This window comes from Cuculus canorus, chromosome 2 (genome assembly GCF_017976375.1).
Source record: "Cuculus canorus isolate bCucCan1 chromosome 2, bCucCan1.pri, whole genome shotgun sequence".
Lineage (NCBI taxonomy): Eukaryota > Metazoa > Chordata > Aves > Cuculiformes > Cuculidae > Cuculus > Cuculus canorus.
In genome coordinates, this window is record NC_071402.1 from 141,083,283 (window position 1) to 141,103,532 (window position 20,250).

At 38.3% G+C, this 20,250-nt stretch overlaps 1 protein-coding gene across 2 annotated transcripts in view; it reads right to left on the reverse strand.

The window, feature by feature from the left end:
* Nucleotides 1–558: 558 nt before the first annotated feature.
* The window catches only part of DNAJC1 (DnaJ heat shock protein family (Hsp40) member C1), a 104,021-nt gene continuing 84,329 nt past the window's right edge, over nucleotides 559–20,250 (reverse strand). Inside the window, exons 9-12 of one of the 2 annotated variants that reach the window (XM_054060115.1) lie at nucleotides 16,978–17,097; nucleotides 3,792–3,840; nucleotides 2,828–3,306; nucleotides 559–1,729 (exon numbers count right to left, since the gene is read on the reverse strand). In XM_054060115.1, the coding sequence (XP_053916090.1) occupies nucleotides 1,661–1,729; nucleotides 2,828–3,306; nucleotides 3,792–3,840; nucleotides 16,978–17,097 (717 nt within the window). In that variant the 3' untranslated portion in view covers nucleotides 559–1,660. The remainder of the gene's footprint in view (nucleotides 1,730–2,827; nucleotides 3,307–3,791; nucleotides 3,841–16,977; nucleotides 17,098–20,250) is intronic. The other variant, XM_054060114.1, reaches the window with a different exon arrangement.

Below are 20,250 nucleotides of genomic sequence, written 5' to 3' on the forward strand. Positions count from 1 at the left end.
TGCTCCACCAAGTTAATTTCCAATTCACCTAACAATTTTAGTGGCTTTTCTTGGTAGCCATTTCAACTACTGCGCTTTACAGCTACAGTCGCCCATCTTCCAGTGTTTTGGATGACCAATACCTTCTTAAAGTCAAGATTTCCTGATACCTCTTGACAATACCTCACTCGATCTCACTTACAACTCTTCCTTTATAGGTGCATTAGTAGCACAGAACTACTGTATCGATCAATTAGCACATACAGATCATAGCACAGCTTCTAAATAGGTTTAGTTTCCAAGGGAGTTAACCTGTGAAATTCTCTGTGTACCAGAATTCAGATGCATTATTTTGTATCTAGTAAAGTTTCCATAAATCATTATTCCTACTGAGATTATTTTTTTTACATATGACTGAAAACCCCAAAATCAACATGTTCCAGTTGGTAAAGGAACACACGTGGAACACTCTAATCTCCCCTAAACCCTTTCCCCTAATGTTTATGGGAACTGGGATGAAATTGTGCCACGCTGATCTGTCAGAGGCAACACAATTGGCAGACACTGGGGAAAATCAACAGTGTAGATGCTAATGAACATTTGCAGCCACTGATTTTGAATTCAGGTACAGGATTTTTCATTTTAATTTTAAATTAAAGCTCATAACCTTAATAGAATACTGGTCTTAAATCAGAATTTGAGTGGTAAATAATTCTTAAAAAAAAAATGCAAGAACTTAGTGTTTCTTGCAGAAGACTATGATCACTGCTCTGATTTATTTATATCATTTACAGCCCTTTACTCCAGAATTTTACATTTTGTATCACTTTTCCAAAATGATGAAAACCAAAATAACAGGTAAGCCCTTATGAACTGGTCTTCAAATATAACATCAAACTACGTTGGATCCAGGGTTTACAAACCACCTCCCAAATATGAGAACTCCTACCCCAATACTGTTGGCTTTTACGTCCTATTTTGTACTTAAAAACTGGTCAAGAAATATATGCCTTATATCTAATAATTTCTAATTGAGAAATTCAGCCTTTAACATTTTTACCCATTTCAATTTTACCCACTTAGCAGCACTATCAAATATCACTGTGTTAGTCTGCAGGGTAGGTAAAGAAGATATTTATGCAGGTGCACATGAATGTGTGTGGAAGTGAAGATTAGAAAAACTGTTCATTTCAAAATACTAGAATGCCTGGACATGCCATGTAGCAGCAGACATGTTTAGAAGCACATGGTCTTGGATTTATAGCTGCAAGAAAGAAAAATATATGTTGAGTGCCGAGTTCCATTACACTTGTGCTTGTTGAACGGTTTCAGATGAATTCTCTCTTTCAAAACAAAGACATTCTCTATATTCTGTGTATTCCTTGGCTGTAAACCTACAAGTATCAAAATGCAATTATCAGTGTGGGGCTTCCTGAAGGTCCACCACTAGGTTTTAAGATCCTGTTATCATACATTTGCATGAGCAGTTCTCCAACACAAAAATACACCTTCATTCTTCAGCACACAACATAGGGAAGATGGTATAAGATTTATTAATGTTTTCTTTTACTAAGGCACAGGACATTTAGAAATACTGAGGTACAAAAATGCAGTTTCCTGCAGGTGAGATTTAAAACCTCATTTTGATGAAGATGAGCTACTTGTCTTCTGCTCAGAGCACTCAGCTTTTAGCCATTTTTTTCTTTTGTACCAGTTCAACAAGCAGCTTGTATCTTGCTATACACTCCTCCTACAAGGAAAAACAAAAATGTTAATCAAAGTTCGACATTTTACTATTGCTTTAACTTTATATGTGCTACCTGATTCTAGAAAAGCTGGGGTGGGAGGAGGTATCTTTTTCATTTTTCTATTGGTGTTCTTTTTTAAAGTTGTGCACCAAATTTAAGAAGGAGAATCTACATCCGGTGAAGAGCAGATTAGAAAAATGAACTTGAGATTTATGTTTCTTAGCAGATAATTTCTCTCTTTAAAGAGCACACAAACTCAAGAAAACAGTTGCCTAGTACTTCTTGACAACGACTGTAAAAGCAATTTTTAAACAGTTGTATTGTAAGAGCTATTTCGGAACAGTTATTCTGGTGCGAGCCCACTGCAGGCAGGTTACTGGGTTAAAGACAAGCCTTCACAGTCAGTAACATAGCACCTACTGACACCAAATCCTGTTGAACAGCTTCAGAGCCAGGGAAACACTCAAATCCCCCACCCACATTTCCTGTTCTCTCTCACTGTGTTTGGCACTAATAAAATGAGGATTTTCTGCAGCTACAACGACCGAAGCAAGCAAACTAAGCTATCACAACTATTATGAAATCTAGCACAGACCAACTATATCAATGACAACGCTATTTTTAAAAGATTATACTTACAAAAAGAACATAGATTATTGAGCATTTAACACTTGCAGATGGATTACTTTATTTTGTTTGTTCACTGAGATGGGTTGAGAAAGGTATTGTAAAAATGTAAGCAAAGCGGCTCACCAACATTTGGTTACTAACTTTGAATCAAAATTTGTCTTAAAATCTAATTTGTCCTGCAACTGAAGATCTGAAAGGCAGAGGAAAGGCAGGTATTTTAAATGAAACAGGAGGTATTTCAACATTTTCTGTAATAGATCAAACAAACCAAATTAAATGAAAATGTACTTTAAATAAAAACAACAAACACGACAGTAACGCTCTAAAGAGCATTGATTACGTCTGGACTAATAGGCTAAATAAAGACCTTACCTTTCTGGATGGACCCTCAGTTCTTACAGTAACCATAAACTGGTAGAAAATATGTTTCCCCTCAATTTGTACTATAGTTCAAAGAAAACTATGCATACCTTGTTTTTTCCAGGAACACATTTTGCTATTTTATCCCAGCGATCTGATGTTCCTTTTGGATACTGCTGCAAGGCCATTTCAAGAAGTTTCTGTTGATTTTGAGTCCACAGGTCTTCTGGGGCACGGCTTTTCTCTCTTTTTCTGCTCTCATCATCGCTCCCTTCCTCTTGCTCGGCATTATCAAAATCTTTCTGGCGCCTTCCTCTGCCCTTCTGTTCTTGTACCTCTTTCGTTGCTGGCAGAATCATTTCAGGTGCTTTGACAATTTTCCGCTTGCGGGGTCTAGTTTCACTTGCAATGGTCTCCTTTTGATCTGTTTGGACATCCATCTGCTCTGGGGTGTGATCGTAGTTCCCCTCCTCTTCCTCGTCTTCCTCCCTCTCTCGCTGGGTGATTATGTGGTCTGGCAAATTCACACTGACCTTGACATTCTGGGAATTCTGGGCCAGCGTTTTTAGCTCGGAGAGCTTGATGATGCCTGTTAGAGAAGTATTGCTGTTACACTTCTCAAAAATAGAACAAACCACAAACAAGCAAGGGAACTGCCCACAAATAAAAGATGCCCAGAATAGGGCAGAGAGGAGAAAAAGCTCTTCTGGATTAAGAGCTTAAGGAGAATGCTTATTGAGAAATCAAGGTGTTTATTATGTTTATTATGAAGCAATGAATTTTGCCAATTTAAGTGTATCTGGTGTACGTGGAGTGCTAATACATTACCACACTGATATAAACAAACAGCTGGAATGAACGAAGAACCCCCACAATAAACTGAATAAGAAAGCCTGGGAGGATGCACCTAAACAGAAACATTCCCTCAGAATACTCATCAGTTCTTCTCTTTGCTCAAAGCAAGGCAAGGCTGCAAAAGTCTCTCTGCAAAGCATGCCCAGAAAGTACAAAATGCACTCTATCTGCATAGCTGTAACTTTTTATAAGCATTCATGAGGATTTAGTAGCACACACCTGGTGTAAGCGTAACAGAATCCTTCACTTGTTTGGCTTTCATGGTAACCTGCATGAAAACAACAAGAAAAAAGGACTATTAAAAAAATCACATTACTGGGACTATTGAAGAATTCATTAGCAGCTTAGTGCAGAACGTCAACTGAACACGGCAACCAGGACAAGGCAAGGCTTATGTTCTACTGCTGGTTTCTTTCATATATGGATCCCAAACTGGTGAAAACATATCTAGCTTATTAAAATAATGTAAGGAATGCTTCTGGAGTCTTCAGCACAGGAAGGACATGGATCTGTTGGAGCAAGGCTAGAGTAGGGCCACAAAGGTGATCAGAGACAGCTCCCACATGAGGACAGGCCGAGAGAGTTGCAGCTGTTCAGCCTGGAGAAAAGAAGTCTCCAGGAAGACCTTATAGCAACTTTCCAGTACTTAAAGGGGGCCTAGAGGAAAGCTGGGGAGGGGCTCTTTGTCAAGGAGTGCAGGGATAGGACAGAGGGCAGGTTTAAATTAGGAAGAAATTTTTTCCTGTGAGGGTGGTGAGGCACTGGAACAGGTTGCCCAAAGAAGTTGTGCATGCCCCACCCCTGGAAGGTTCAAGGCCAGGTTGGATAAGGCTTTGAGCAACCTTATCTAGTGGAAAAGTTTTCCACCCCACCGCAAGGCGGGGTGGAAAAACTATGATTCTACTGAAACCAGAAATTCCTGCACATGGGATAGTAAGTTACCTACAATACAAATGATTTAGACCTCTGCTGTCTTAGCTAACTAATGTTAACAATAATAGTTATCCTCTACACAGAGCAGCCCTGGAGAAGAAACCTGCCAGGGGTTGTGCAGCTGTTTGCTGGGAAAAAAAGAAAAAAAAAATGTTAAGATTCAGGATTTTTGTTCTATGACAAGATTTGTGAGTACTTCAATAGTTCAAATACTTTGGTACTGTCTGCTTCTAGTCTAGCCTGTGTTGTTCTTCCCACCTGCCTTTCTGCCCATGAAAGTGCAGGACTTCATTTTAAAAACAGGCAAGTGCTGGATCTCCTTAACAAAATGACAGCAAGATTTAACAAGGCAAAGTGGTCAATTTTCCTCACAAATTAAGCCTCATTTTCTGGGATGATTTAAGTTTAAATGAAAACTCAGTGAACAAAAAAATCCCAACCCTACTTAACCAAAACCTTTATCCAGGGGCAGACGTCTGGCATAGAAAGCTCCATTTTGTGCCGCTGCAATATGGTAAAGTTTTAATCATCCAAAAAGAAATCACAGAATACTAACACAAACAGATAATTTTAACTAGCACTACGAGTTCTGACTGTGATCCGCATGATCCTGACTTTGAAACAACAGGCAGGATCCTCCTTGAAACAGGTGATCTACTAACAGAAATTGCCTCAAAGAATTTATAGTCTAAAATTACCCAAATTAAGGTGTTCATGTTCTGTTTTCATTATTAGCAGTGTCTCTATAGGGCCAATGCTTTAAAAGGTTCAGTGGAAAAGAATCCATTCTTGACTGCTGAACAGAATGGATCCTTACTGGTGTCCTGCTATGCATGTCTTAAATAGAAATTACGTTACATAAACTGGATTATTATAGATTATTTTGTAAAGAGTGAGAAGACCTTGTCATGCAAAGAAGTAGCTGATCCTTTAGAGCTTACTGCAATGATGCAGTGGCTTCTTTGTGAATATAGCAAGGCATTAACTGTGTTGAAGTACTCCAGAAAACTCCTTCTAAACCATTCTGCTACTTCTAAAGTATTCCTTTCACAGATTTACAGCCTAGTCCTATGGCCAAGAAGTCAGGAAAGAGCCAGAAGCAAAGATTTCCTGAACAAAACACAGCAGAATAAATTGCAAGCAAAGACAGGTACACTGAGTTGCTACCTCAGTGCCAGTGTTCGGTTCTCTATGTTGAGCCTTTGATGTTCTTGGAGGTTGGCACTTATTTTATCTTTCAAACCAGGACTACACATGCAGCATACACTTTGCATTGGAAGTGGTGCAAATCAATAAGCTAGATTCAAGTTCCCATTGCAAGACAGACATTCCCAAATTACATTAGTGTGGGAATCCCATAATAGAGATAAATTTTGCTGCATGTTATATCTAAATGAATAGGAACATAAACCAGCCCTCTCCACTACAAAAGTGAATGATTTTTGTTTATCCCTGCATCCTAATCACATTTCACATTTCCCCCTACATGCAAAAAGTAATTTGGATAACTTCAGCCATAATGACTTAGTGAATCCAGATGTAGCATTTGTAGTAAGTTACTCCGTTTATCACAGCTAACATTTCTAAGATTGTCTGTTTTGAAGGCATTATGATATCTGTCCATATTTGATGGACTTTCAATTTGAACATCCACCAGGGAAGCTGGAAATAACAACTGTATGTATGGTTTAGATACTGAAAATCTACAAGTCCACACTAAACAAGCCCCTTCAAGCTGACATAACTTTGATAACTCATCAAGCTTCTTACTAAAAGCTTTACTATTATCATTCACAGGTTACATGAAAAGACTATTTGTCTCTTATTCTCTCCCTTTTTTCTTTTTTTTTGTAAGCATTCTCCTTCATATGGATGATTTTGCAAGTCCTTATCCAGACGCTATGTAAAGTTCATGTTTACTTCAGCTCTTTTCACTTAGAATTCAGGTATCACTTATTTAGACTTAAGATTCATTTGTCCATCAGCTTCAACTGTCATTGCCATGAAAGATACTGACATAGGGCAAGAATCATAATGTGTCAATATTAAACTACTATGGATTACTAGGAATCCAACCTATGGAACACATGAAATTGTATTTCAATTTGATCTGTTTGAGTTTAACCATTGCTCTTGCAACTCAAATTTTGAGACTCTTCCATGTCCAGTTCCTCCATATTTTCTGACATCCTTAATATCAATTTAAATTTCCTCTCCAGTGGTAATGTCATCTACTAACTACTTCTTTACACTGATTAAAAAAATTCACTAATTAATGCAATGTAAGTTGCTCCACTGCTTTCTCCACCTAATTTCTTATCATAATGTGCTTATATTAGTACATTTTCATTAGGTAACAGATAACATACTTGAGAATACTGTTATTCAAAGTATGAAGTAGCTGTAGAATTACTCTTCTAGTTATTATTACTGATTTTTCCTGCATAATTCTTTAAAATTATGGTTTTCATGTATATTAAATTATCAGTTTTACCATGACCGTGAAAATTTGCACTAAAAGCCTGCTGTTATTGACAACAGCTTTCAACAGAGAATTTGCCCGCCCTTAAGAAATCCTGGGTCTGGGGACATCTTAAATAATAAGGATCAAGACTGTGAAATTGATTAAAAACAGAAGAGGGCAAATCTTATATTCTGGCAAGTATTTGTACTGCTCAACAGAGACACTGCATTATTTCATGGGAATCAACTTCAAATGCTGCTGTAGCTATGCCCAAATAACCTAGGCAAGCCTGTAGTCCAACAAGGATTACAGAAGCCACAATAAAGCCAGGTAATCGAATGCACAGTGAAACAGATTTTCTTTGACAGAGAAAGATGACCAAAAAAAAAACCCAGAAGTGCTAGATGCAAGCAATCAAATTGCTGAAGTAGAAATCAAACCATCTTACTATAGGACCTACAGCAAGACACCACAGGAACAGTTTGCTCCTGAAAACTCCCTTATGAATTCTGTTTCAATAGCTCTTCAGCCGCAAACAGATTTTATTGAAAGCAAGTGGGATTAGTGGGATGACTTTATGCGATGAAAACCAGACAGAGCTGGTTTCCTCCTGCACTGCTGACAATTAATCCAGATCACAAGACTAGTTGCTACTCAACAAGACACCTAGCAGTAAAAACATTCTTCATCTTGATCATCCAGATGTTAAATCTGTTGTTACCCTGGATTTCAGATGGGACAATGGATGCTTCAGAAAGATACAGGAGAAAAAAAATATCATTCAGAGTCAGCTTAAAGGACTCTCCATAGCACAGGCAAAAGCAAATTTTGCTATCAGGTGAATGAGAGGTTACTTTTTATCCTGCAGGGAAGTCAAGTATGAAAAATCACACAATTGTGACAGAGCTAGAGGGAAAACCCTGTAAAGTCAGGTACGGTGGTCCTACTGATGCCAAAGAGAAACAGCCCTTTTGCAGAAGACAGAAAGTGATTTCCCACTCTCACAGCAGCAGCCACCAGCCCAGCACTTCAGCTGTCCCCTCCCACACCATGACCAGCCCAACTTCACAGGGCACATGCCAAGAGGGCTTTGAAGCCTTTGCCATTTTGCCGTCTCCTGGCAACCTTCGGTGGGCAAAAACTTACATTCCTTCTCTGAATAGGATACTATTTTGATTACAATTGCACCAGATAATTACAGAAATGCAAATCTCTCATGTTCTGACAATAGTCTGAGAAAATACTGTGGGGTTTGTAGAGGAAGAAACAAACCAAGTCGCTTGGCTTTCCAAATGCACACAACCTCCTTGCAAGGGAGGATAACATCTTGTGCTGCTGAAAACTGGAGGTATTGATTAAATTCTTTAATATTCATAGCAACTTCCTGAGCAGAAGTTCTCTAAATATTTACTGAAGCTGCTAGAGTTTCTCAACATCAACTCTCAAATTTGCTGTCCCAGTAGCAGTGTTTCATTCACACAGTTGTTACCTTTCTGCTTGCTCTCTGCCTAGTTGTGTCGTGCAAAAAAATGCCAAGATCTGTGGAATTATGGAAACGTATAATGTGGAGACAGCCTGTGAGCAGCTGAGTCTAATACACAGCAACGAGCAATTTCTAGAATCTTTGAGGCTAATTTGAGTTATAACCACATTTTTCTCATAAAGGAAAGCAGGACACAGACAGGACTTTAATGGCTTCCTGGCTTTCTCAGAGTAGTTGGTTTTTGCAAATCTAGCTTTCCAGAACAGCACAGAATGAACTACTAAATTTGAAGTTCTCCCCATGTAACCAAAATGCTACCTGCTGCACTCGGTTGTTGTTCCAATCTAGACCTAGATGGCTCTTTCACAGCAACCACTATTGTATCAAGAACTGTTTGACCCAAGTCAGACAATGATAATGACCCATTCCTTTATTTTCATATGACAGGCTCAAAATTTGTGCTTTATAAACTGCTTTCCCTTGCATACACTAAAAAAGCTGCTAAAATTGTCTTCCATCTTTAACAGACTGGTGAAACTTCAAATACTGGAGCATTAAGCTAAAGCATTGTCCATTTTTGCAAGTATCCTAATTTGCAACTTTCTAAATCTCTTGAAATGAAATATTTCCAATCAAAAGATGCACCTTTGTTTTGGCATTGCTTGTAACAGTTTGCTTAGTAGATTGTTACCAACATTCCCCCAAAAGTCTGTAAGGTAACCAGTCTTTATCCACTGTGTAAATTACATGTTTAATTCAGTGCTAACATAACAAATGAGTACTTTAAGGACTATGCGCTTTTGTTCTCAAAAGAGGTAAGAAACTTGTTATGAATTTAACTGAATTTGCTTAGACAAACCAGCTGCAGTCAGCAACAGTACAATTTTTTTTATGGTTATGGACTTTGAAGCCAAGTATGGTTCTTCACCCTCAGCAAGTTTGCAGATGACACTAAGCTGGGAGGAAGTGTCGACCTGCTGGAGGGTAGGGAGGCTCTGCAAAGGGATCTGAACAGGCTGGACTGCTGGGCCGAGACCAATGGGATGAGGTTTAACAAGACCAAATGCCGGGTCCTGCACTTGGGGCACAACAACCCTATGCAGCGCTACAGACTGGGGGAAGAATGGCTGGAGAGCTGCACAGAAGAGAAGGACCTGGGGGTGCTGGTTGACAGCCGACTGAACATGAGCCAGCAGTGTGCCCAGGTGGCCAAGAAGGCCAATGGCATCTTGGCTTGTATCAGAAATGGGGTCACCAGCAGGTCCAGGGAGGTTATTCTCCCTCTGTACTCGGCACTGGTGAGACCGCACCTCGAATACTGTGTTCAGTTCTGGGCCCCTCACCACAAGAAGGATGTTGAGGCTCTGGAGCGTGTCCAGAGAAGAGCAACAAAGCTGGTGAGGGGGCTGGAGAACAAGTCTTATGAGGAGCGGCTGAGAGAGCTGGGGTTGTTTAGCCTTGAGAAGAGGAGGCTGAGGGGAGACCTTATTACTCTCTACAACTACCTGAAAGGAGGTTGTGGAGAGGAGGGAGCTGGCCTCTTCTCCCAAGTGACAGGGGACAGGACTAGAGGGAATGGCCTGAAGCTCCGCCAGGGGAGGTTCAGGTTGGATATCAGAAAAAAATTCTTCACAGTAAGAGTCATTGGGTACTGGAACAGACTGCCCAGGGAGGTGGTCGAGTCGCCTTCCCTGGAGGTGTTTAAGGAACGGGTGGATGAAGTACTTAGGGACATGGTTTAGGGAGTGTTAGGAACGGTTGGACTCGATGATCCAATGGGTCCTTTCCAACCTTGTGTGATTCTGTGATTCTGTGAACTTTGCCACAGCAGATAAAGAAGAGGTAGCTACCTCAAAAGAAAACCCCCAAACAACTGCGAAATTAATTATGAGGCAATTTAAGATGTGGCCTCCAAAGAAGGCAAACTTTGCCTAAATCACCAGATGTAAAACACTAGCCTCTCTCCACTTTAAGTGCCCAAATAGTTAATTTAAAGCAGCAGCAGACTTTTCAGTACACAGAAAGAGGAAGAACTTAAAGTAGAATTGTTATGCTGGTGGAGACGCCATAGTAGGCTGGGTTTTTTTTTCCAGTTAAAATCCATGTTTAAGAGTCTTTAGCTCAACAGTATGGGCACTCATGTAAGAGAGGATGCCCACTGCAGCAACAGCTTGAACATCTTATTTTGTGACGTTGCAAAGTGCATTACCTTTCCTAAGGAAGAAGATTTTAATTCTACAATGGAATTCAAAACCAGCTCACCAAGATGTATGCGGGACATTATGTTAACTCAAGATGCTCTAAAAAGTTGCAGCAGCACTGGCTTGACCACCCCACAAGTATCTGTTTGAATAAAAAGTTGGCGTCCCACTGCCTCATGTAAAAAGACTTCCTCCTCTGGTCATGCTTTACGAGAAGGAAATCAATCTGTTTTGCATTTAGGTGTAAGATGCATTGTGCTGCCAATTCTGCAAAAACTGTAGGGGCAACCATAGGACTGCCCAGAAGAAAATTCAGTGCAACGATGGAATGGTGAACAGCAACCACCTTTGCCTTCCCTCCACATATCAACAGAGACATCCTGGTGTGTCTGTGGGATTAGACAGGTGTTTCGAAGATTTCGCTTTCAGACTGAGGGATCTACATGATCTATGGAGGATCTAAATCCCATCTTTGATATTCATAAGCCCTTTTGGACCTCAATCCAGAGCTAGGTCTTTAAACTTCAATAAACTGGAAGACCTATTGATTACATAAATATATGCAAGTTACTAAGAGTGACTGTTTCAGAATATCCACAACTAGAGAGCACAAAACCCAAGTTATCACAGACATTGTATACAAAATAAAATGCAAAACAGACCTAGGAAAACACTTGATCTTCAGAAGCAAAAAAACATAATAAATTCATGAACTTTTACATATGGATCATTTCTTATATAGATGTTTTCTTGCTGGCAAAGTAATGAGCTTGCATGTGTCAAAACCAAGAAACCTATTTTAGAACGGCATATAAATTACAAGGAGTATGAACTCCCACAGTCAGACTTAACGGCTGAAACTGTTGCTCAGACATACAAGAGAGATCACAAAATAAGTACCCTCAAACCTTATGCTTTTGGGTTTCATTATAATTCAGAACGTCTGCTCAAATACAGCCACCTGTCTTTTGTTCTGCTGTCTACCTTAGTGTTCTTCTATACAAGCCACAAATCCCAATCAGTCTGGTTTTGCAACACAAATGCATGAGATTAGTGACTGCAGGAGCAAACAGAATCAGTTTAAATCCCGTAAGACAAGTGAATGATATTAATTCACAAGTATGAAATCTGAGATCTCTTTGCCTTTAATTTAAAAAACCTGTACCTAATAATCACATTAAAGTCTGTTTGGCATGCCAGACAGCTTTTACTTCCTCTGTTATTTTTACAATTTGAATGTCCTTTGTAGTTACTGAAATTAATTTATGCCTTTCAGCAAATATTTTTTTTTAACTTTTTATCCATAAGGGTGGGTATTGTCAAGTACAATATACTTCTATAATTTCCCATCTAAGTGCTTTTTCTCTATTTTTTTAATTCAGTAAAAGCTGACAATCATTATTATAAATCTTCATAAGGCTTAGCATTTGTCAAATCAAACAATGTAACTTTTGCAGAAATAGTATTCTTGAAACTCCACTCCATTCATTATTTATACTACATTATAGGGTGTTCGCAGTGCTTAGGAAATTCAAACATAACTTTTTTATTTTGTTTTAAAAGGTCAATTATTTCCTTAAGTATTGGAGGACAGGAATGAGAACTAACCCTGGAGCAACAAATTCAGCAAGGAAAATGGGTCAAAGAACAGATGTTTAGAGGATGACAGAGAGCAGTGGTACAGGTAACCAGGTCAGCAGGCAGGAACACTGATTAGAGTTAACGGAACTCCATTTCCCTTTCATAATCAAAACACTTGAAAATCTTATTTATAACACCAGCCAACTGGAATAAAAGACCCAAAAAAGTCTTTCAAAGCCTTAGAAGCTTTCAGTTGTGAAAGCATGAAAGATTTCATTGCACTGCAGCAGTTGAAAATATTTTTTATGGGAAAACCTTGCTAAATTCCCAATATGCACATTTTAACAATTAGTGACTTAAATAATTAAAAATCATGATAAAATAATCACAACCTAACCTCATCTATTTTGGGCTAGTTATTCATTGGCTGTTAAAAGATGTCTTCCTGAAGAGAGACAAGACAAACACATCCTATATTTAACATGACTAAAGTTAAAGTAACAAGCCTTCTTACAATGCATCTGCACCCTGGCTGCAAGCTTAAACTAGGTCTGAGCTGAAAACTATGGGAATATGTTGCAAAGATATTTATCCTGGTATCACCTGAGACAGCACAAATAGCAACAGTAAAGCTGTATGAGCTCAGGGGCTCTACAACGTGGACACAGATGTTTACTGTTGGATTTTGGCTGGCACTTCCCCAGTGGCCTGCATCACATTGTGTGGATGTACCTGTTTGGACAGGGAATCTGGTAGACATACCCATATAATGGGACATACAGTAACACTTATTTGTGCAGTATTTTGGGAAATAACATAATAAACAAATATAAGCATCTACCAAAGCCCAATCTGAATATTAGTAGAAAAGACAAAAACATCTGAAAGAACACTTTGTTAGGAATCACTGAATTTAAGAACAGTCAAGCTGACGTATATGCAGTGATTACTAAACAACTACGGTGATTATCTGGCTTTCATTTTCCATTTTTTAAAATGAGTTCACACATGCTTCCAATTATCATAGAATCATAGTATAGTTTGGGCTGAATGGGACCTTAAAGATCATCTAGTTCCAATCCTCCTGCCATGGGCAGCGACATCCTACTAGATCAGGCTGCCCAAGGCCCATCCAACCTGGCCTTGAACACCTCTAGGGATGGGGCAGGCACAACTTCCCTGGGCAACATGTTCCAGTGCCTCACCACTCTCATGATGAAGAAATTCTTCCTTATGTCTAGTCTAAATCTGCCCCTCTCCAGTTTATACCCATCCCCCTCGTCCTATCATCACAAGTCTTTGTAAACAGTCCCTCTCCAGCTCTCCTGCAGGCTCCTTCAGGTACTGGACAGTCACTATAAGATCTCCTATGAGCCTTTTCTTCTCCAGGCTGAACAACCCCAAATCTCTCAGCCTGTCCTCATAGGGAAGGTGTTCCAGCCCTATGATCATCTTTGTAGCCCTCCTCTGGACCCATTCCAACAGCTCCATATCCTTCTTATGTTGAGGATTCCAGAACTGGAGGCATCATTCCAGATGAGGTCTCACAAGAGAGAAACAGAGGGGCAGAATCACCTCCCTCGCCCTGCTGGCCACGATTCCTTTGATGCAGCCCAGGATACGGTTGGCCTTCTAGGCTGCGAGCACACATTGCTGACTCATGTCGAGCTTCTCATCAACCAGCACCCTCAAGTCCTTCTCTGCAGGGCTGCTCTCAATCACATCATCTCCCATCATGTACAGAAAATGGGGATTGCCCCAACTCAGGTGTAGGACCTTACACAATTCCAGGAGGAAAATTCAGAAATACATTAAAAAAACCTCCAAAACACATAAACCCACAAAACTAAGTTAAAACAAAAAAGCTGAACAATTCACAAAACCCAAGCACACTCTTCTCAAGCCACTTCACCCTGCTTAAAAATTGCCAAGGGAAATCAATATAGTTTGATGTAGGAATTTACTGCTTAAAAAAAGGAAGACATTTAAGACAATACAATATGGAATCTCTTTTGGGTGGTTAGGAGTCTATTTTACTGATGCTCTTCTGGTATATATTAATGGTTTCAGCTTATTCTTTAAAAAGTGCTGACATATAGTTTTAACCTTTTTTAGCTGAGGAAAAAGGCTTTGAGACAGAAGCAACAGTGGAGAGAACATTTTGGACTGGATTTGTTTATATTAATAACTACTTAGCTAATTTGTTAAAGAGGGTTTGAATACTTAAACTCGCATGGAAAGATGTACAGAGCATGTCACCAATCCTTTCTCCTATAGTTCTTTAACTGTGAAAGGAAAGTCAAGCCTTGCTGCTCTTGACACTTTACGGGAAAAGAATCAAGTAGAAAGTGGTCTCGAGTTTTCTAAAAGCATTTCCTGTGTCACCAAAAGTGTCGGAAAAACAAATTCAAATTTTCCTTGAATGTTTTTCTTCTTTAAGACCTAGCACATTTACCAGAGACCACACACTTCAGACTCCATTTGGCTTGAGTAATGTTAAATTAGCTGTAAGCAAGGGATTCTCAAATTCTGCTATACTAGCTATTTCAAAACAGCACCTTCTACACCAGAATTTGTCTCCCTCCACCTTTCCCAGTGGAAAGAGGAAACAGTTGTTCAGGCAGCAAATGCTACCTGCCCGTGCAAACACCTCTTTTTCCTGTGTAGAGCTGAACAAAATCAGGCGTTTTCCCTGCAGCTTTAGTGTAACGTTTCTTATCCAACTATGGTGAAGCCCAAGCAAAATAAGAATCCTTGCAGTAAATTCAGATGCTATTCTACATCATCTTCAACAAATACAAAGGATAAGCTGTACATTTTGTTCAATATTTGAATGAATATATTTGAAGTATTTCCCAATTTCAACATCTCTAATACTTACACAAGAGCAGGTTTAGATCCAGAGAATTTTCCAGAAGGCTTTTGTTTAAGTGTTTCCTTTCACTGTAACTCTGCATAATCCAATGATAAAAGTAGCAGAAACTCTAATAAGCAGTCTGTGTCAGGAAAGCTGCCCTAGCATTATGAACAGTGTGAAATTTTTAGAGAAGCAAAAATTTGTGTGGAGAACACTTACATTAATCATACAGTTGGAGGTCATTGGAAGTAAAAAGGGTTACACTCAGACCTTTCTCTACACATAAACATCCCTGAAAAAGCTTTTTTTTCATACAAGAAAATTACAGCTCTTGGAACATACACTTTTCTTTCATTTCTCTTTCCAATTCACTGAAGAGCAAGTTGCTCAAGACTTCTCACCTAAAGGAAGAAGCAAATGAGCTTCATTTTTTTCTTTCCAGTACTGGATGTATGCAAGTATGGTGGCCAAACATATTATGCAAAGGTTTTTTAGTAAAGGATGTCTTTACACCTGCTTGAAGGAATAAAGCAGGAAATCAGTGCAAGAAGGCAGTGTTAAGATAGTGTTAGTTTTGTGATAGGTATATGTGGAAGCATGCTACATGTTTGTATTATCAGTAACAAGCAAATTTATCATTTTTTCCAAAGCAATCTCAAAAGATCTCACTGCGTACCACCTAGCCATCAGAAATATTTTTGCTATTAATACCTGCTTACTAAAATTTAGCATCTTTTTAATAAAGTCACTCAATTTCAGTTGTACAAATATGTCAGGAGTATGATAAACAACACTAAACAGAACAAACTAAACCCACAATTTCACTTGCATAGCATGTTAATAACTGCTTGCTTACATCCACTTATTTGCAAGCAACGTGTTGTAATAAAATAAGAGTGCAAATGGCTTATTTTCTAGTATATGTGTATAACACAACTGTATAGATGCATTAAATCTTTAAAAATATCAACAGGGAAAAAAACCCCACTTAACTAGTACAGAGTTTGCCCAGAAAGCTATAATAGGTTACATTTCACTTTACCCAAAGGCTTTGTTTCCCATTATTTAAGATAATTCCTGAAATATAATAAATAAAGAACATCTAATCTCAAAATGTACATCAACTGATTTAAACATTATCCTCATTAACCCCTCCAGAACTTATAAAATAGGGTCAGCTGAAAAGGCTTTCAATAGTCCTCAGCAGACACTACATCATGTTCTAGTGATCTATTGCTTGAAAAGGAAAAGTCTTTTACAGCCTAGCCCCTAAGGGTTTTAAGATCATAATACTTAAAAACTGTAAGTACAAGCTTTCTTTGATATCTGGTAAAATACTATAAAATATGAATTAACAAGGTTATTAACCATTTTACACAGCAACATTATTAACCGTGCTATAATCCAGAAAAAGGGACTGAAATAGTATCATACGTATAACTTGTTTTAAAGTTTGTAAAGATATTTCAGTTTAATTAATGGAAACCACCTGTCTAAACAACATTAGCTCATCTACATTTTTTAAGGACTGGCTTGAAAGAGAAATGTAATCTTTAAGCAAGTCACACAAATATTCTCTTGCAGCGAAAGGAGGCTGCTACAAAAGCCGCAGTGCATTGTTTTTCTGTTATTGGGTTACAGTAGCTTAAATCTGTAAGCACCAGAATCCCCCATCCAGCTGATCAGTTACAGCTGTTAATTGCGGAGGGAGAGGCTGGCTGACATCTGCTTCTTGCATAGTTAGTTAATGGTTCACTTCCAGGTCCTAAAAGGATTGTAGCCTCTCTCAAAAGACAATGTCGGCCCCCATATACGTCTGCCTTCTACACTGCCTGCCTTGTTCTGGTTTGTCACTCCCTACACAATGCAAATCTGAGTGAACTCACATCTGCCACTGATCGACCCAATTCGTGAGCAATCTTTTCCCATCGACCTGGGGTCCCCCCTGGGAACTTAACCATACTTCTTGTCAGCTGGCTAAGGTCCTCCTCTGTCCATTCGGGTGCCTGTAAAACATTTGTAAAACATTCATTACACTGGGATACCGGATATATTTTTGTGAGGTAATATACTGAAAAAAATCTTCAAACGAGTGAATCAATTCATGTAAGACGAAAATTTAATAGCTTCAAGTACCTGGGTACCATCTTGCTGTGCTTTTGCTGAAAATGCATAAAACCAGCAGAGCAACAGTAAGACATTAAAAATCCTTAACACTCACAAAATGTATTTTGGGCATTATATACACTAACACATTTAATTTCCATCAACTTTTATACAATACACAAAGCACCATGAAATGCAGTAAAGATAAAAAGCAACAATACTTTCGTTAAAGGTTACATCACAGTTTAAGATGCAAAATTTTAGACATTTATTTAATTGCACATTTAAATTTTTTTCCAGCAAAGACAAAGAAAATATCCTCATTTTTACAAAGCCTCTAAATAAAACAGCACAGTCATTTCAGCTTTTTTGTCACTGTAATCATCCTATGGTTTTAGCATTCTGGGATGATTCAGGAATGAAATCTGTTGATTCTAATATTCCATTAAGACTATTAAAGAACACTCCTCCCCCCAAAAACCACTGTTGCACCAAAAACCCAAACCAGATGCTTCTACCACCCAATAACTAAAAGATATAAAAGTGTTTTGCTCTAACTGCATAAGACAATCTGTTAAAAATAACTGTGTTTATAATGGCCAAATAAAAGTGAACAAAGCAAGAAAAACAATTAGAGCAGTTTAAGGCATGAAATCTCACTTGCCTCGGAAGCAAAGATGCAGTAACCATCTTTGACATTTGCAGCACCTTTGGCAATGACTGCGGAGCAGAATCTTTGTTTCCATCAGCAGTTTGCCATTTTATTTATTTTTAAGGAATTCTTTATGACATACCTCTTCTAATCACTATTTCCGATAATGAACAGGCACATATCAAGCAGTTTGCATTACAGAGCCATCAGCACAGAACAACAGTCAGAGGTGAGTGACCCCAGGGACCATCTCCACAACTACAGCAAAGCTTCTCCCTGACACTAATCCTGCCTGTCATTCTCCCACTGTGCTCTAACCACACTGACATCCGCCTGCCGCACTGCAAGCTTAACGGGGCCCTTCCTGACTTTTTACTGTCTCCCCCAATCAATGGTTCAAGCGTGCTCTTTTCACCATGTCCAAATGGCAGCTTCACTCATAATCAAAGTGCATTGCTCCTGTTAAAGGGCTTCCCGAAAGGCTCCACCATTTGCATTCATTTGCAAAGCAAACTACTTTTATTCACTTTGTTCTGCTATCAAGAGTGTTCCCTGAAGCAGATAAATTGGCATAAATACAACCTGCCACTTAAAAGAGAGTAAATAATAGCCAATAGTAGCAAGGATTTCATCAATCGTCCTAGTTTGGATCCGTGTAGTCCTTTATTCAATGCCTTTATTCAATTCGGATAGTTTTTAATACAAGTATAAAATGAATTATCTATGATGATTCAAACACAAGCTGCTCAAATAATGTGTATGTGAGAGATCTCACACATACATTATGTGCATTATCGTACAATTACACTCTGGCCTACAGAAGAAATGATAAATACACAGAAAATCTCCACATTGCACAATAACCTTTTCACTTCTATTGTATTAATAAGTTAATATAGTTAATTTAGTTAACACATATATATATGCACACACACAAAAACTCAGAAATTTTTAGAAAGGAATATTTGGGGTCCTTAATGTTCTACTTACAAAATTTTCATCACTGTAAATTTAAGTAAAGAATTCTTCTAAGATTTTTTTGTTAAAAGCCTTAAGTTCAAAAATTTGACTAATTTCATACCTCAAAATTAGCCTTAGCAGTTTACTGTAATTTTCTATTTAATTTGTATTAAAACTTGGCGTTTTTTTTTTTTGCTGGATTTTGGGGGCAGGGTTTTTTTGTTGCTATTTTGGGTTTGATTTTTTATTTAAAAAAGTAAATTCACAGCTATTCTCTCTTACCATATCTAAAGCATATCTAAGCAATTACACATGGAAATTAAGATGATCTTTTCAGTGATGTACACGCGTCAGAAGCATTCTGGTCAGTTTTATTTTCAGACTTTTTTTAGTAAGCTTTGATTCTCCTCCGTGCCAAAAACTTTACTAATCATTTGTAAATACTACAGGCCATCTTCCTAAATAACAGACAAACCTACAATAATTCTCTAGATCTGAGGTGAATTATATAGCAAATTCACAGCACAAGAATTCATTAGCTACATTAAAATATCAACTTGTTAATCTGTTTTCAAGCTGACAGTAATTTTAGAATGTGAAGATCTAAAACACTTATAAATTTGGAGAACCTTTGAAAAAGCTTTTAGAAAATCCACTCGCAACCACTAAAGCTGTAAAGAGCTTTTGTGAATTTGCAATTCCTCAGCAACAGTTAATTGTGTCTTTAGATGCAACAGCGCCTACTGTGATCCAACTACTACAAGCAGCTATGAGGGTGGTCATGGTGTGAATGTATTCTCCCTGTTCTAATCTGTAGCCAACTGTAACTGCGAGAGTCAAATGAATGCATAAACATACTGCTTTGTCACCTAAAAGCATGTGTGTCCAATATTACTGAAACACTGGGCCAAAATTCATCTCTACAGTAAAGCAATGGAAGACACCACATGGTGAGGGGACAGCTGTTGTTACTACAGAAGCATTCAGATTTCGCATCAAAAAAACCCCACTCTGGGATTAAGTCCCTGTGCTGAATACAAAATTAAAAGTACAGAGTTATGGTCTACAGTCTGTAAAATTAAAATAAACTACAAATGTAGATTTATAAAAGATTCATAACATTCCCATATACAATAATCCTTTAACGTGGTTTATCGTACATAGCTAACACTGAAAGATTAGTTCACCCAAAACATTCAGATTTCTTTTCTAGAGAAGATCCATAGTGTATTTTATTGTTTATCATCACTCTTACACTTGTATCTGCACTTAGCAATTCCATACCACTTCTTTCAGCATGACAGCTTTACACTATTAGGACTTCTAAAAAATATGAGCAAATCTATTTTCAATTACATTCAGAGCAAATTTTTAGACAATAAAGCATTTCTTTTTAAGAAAACAGTCTGATTTGTTTAGACTTGTTAACAATAGTAAGTAT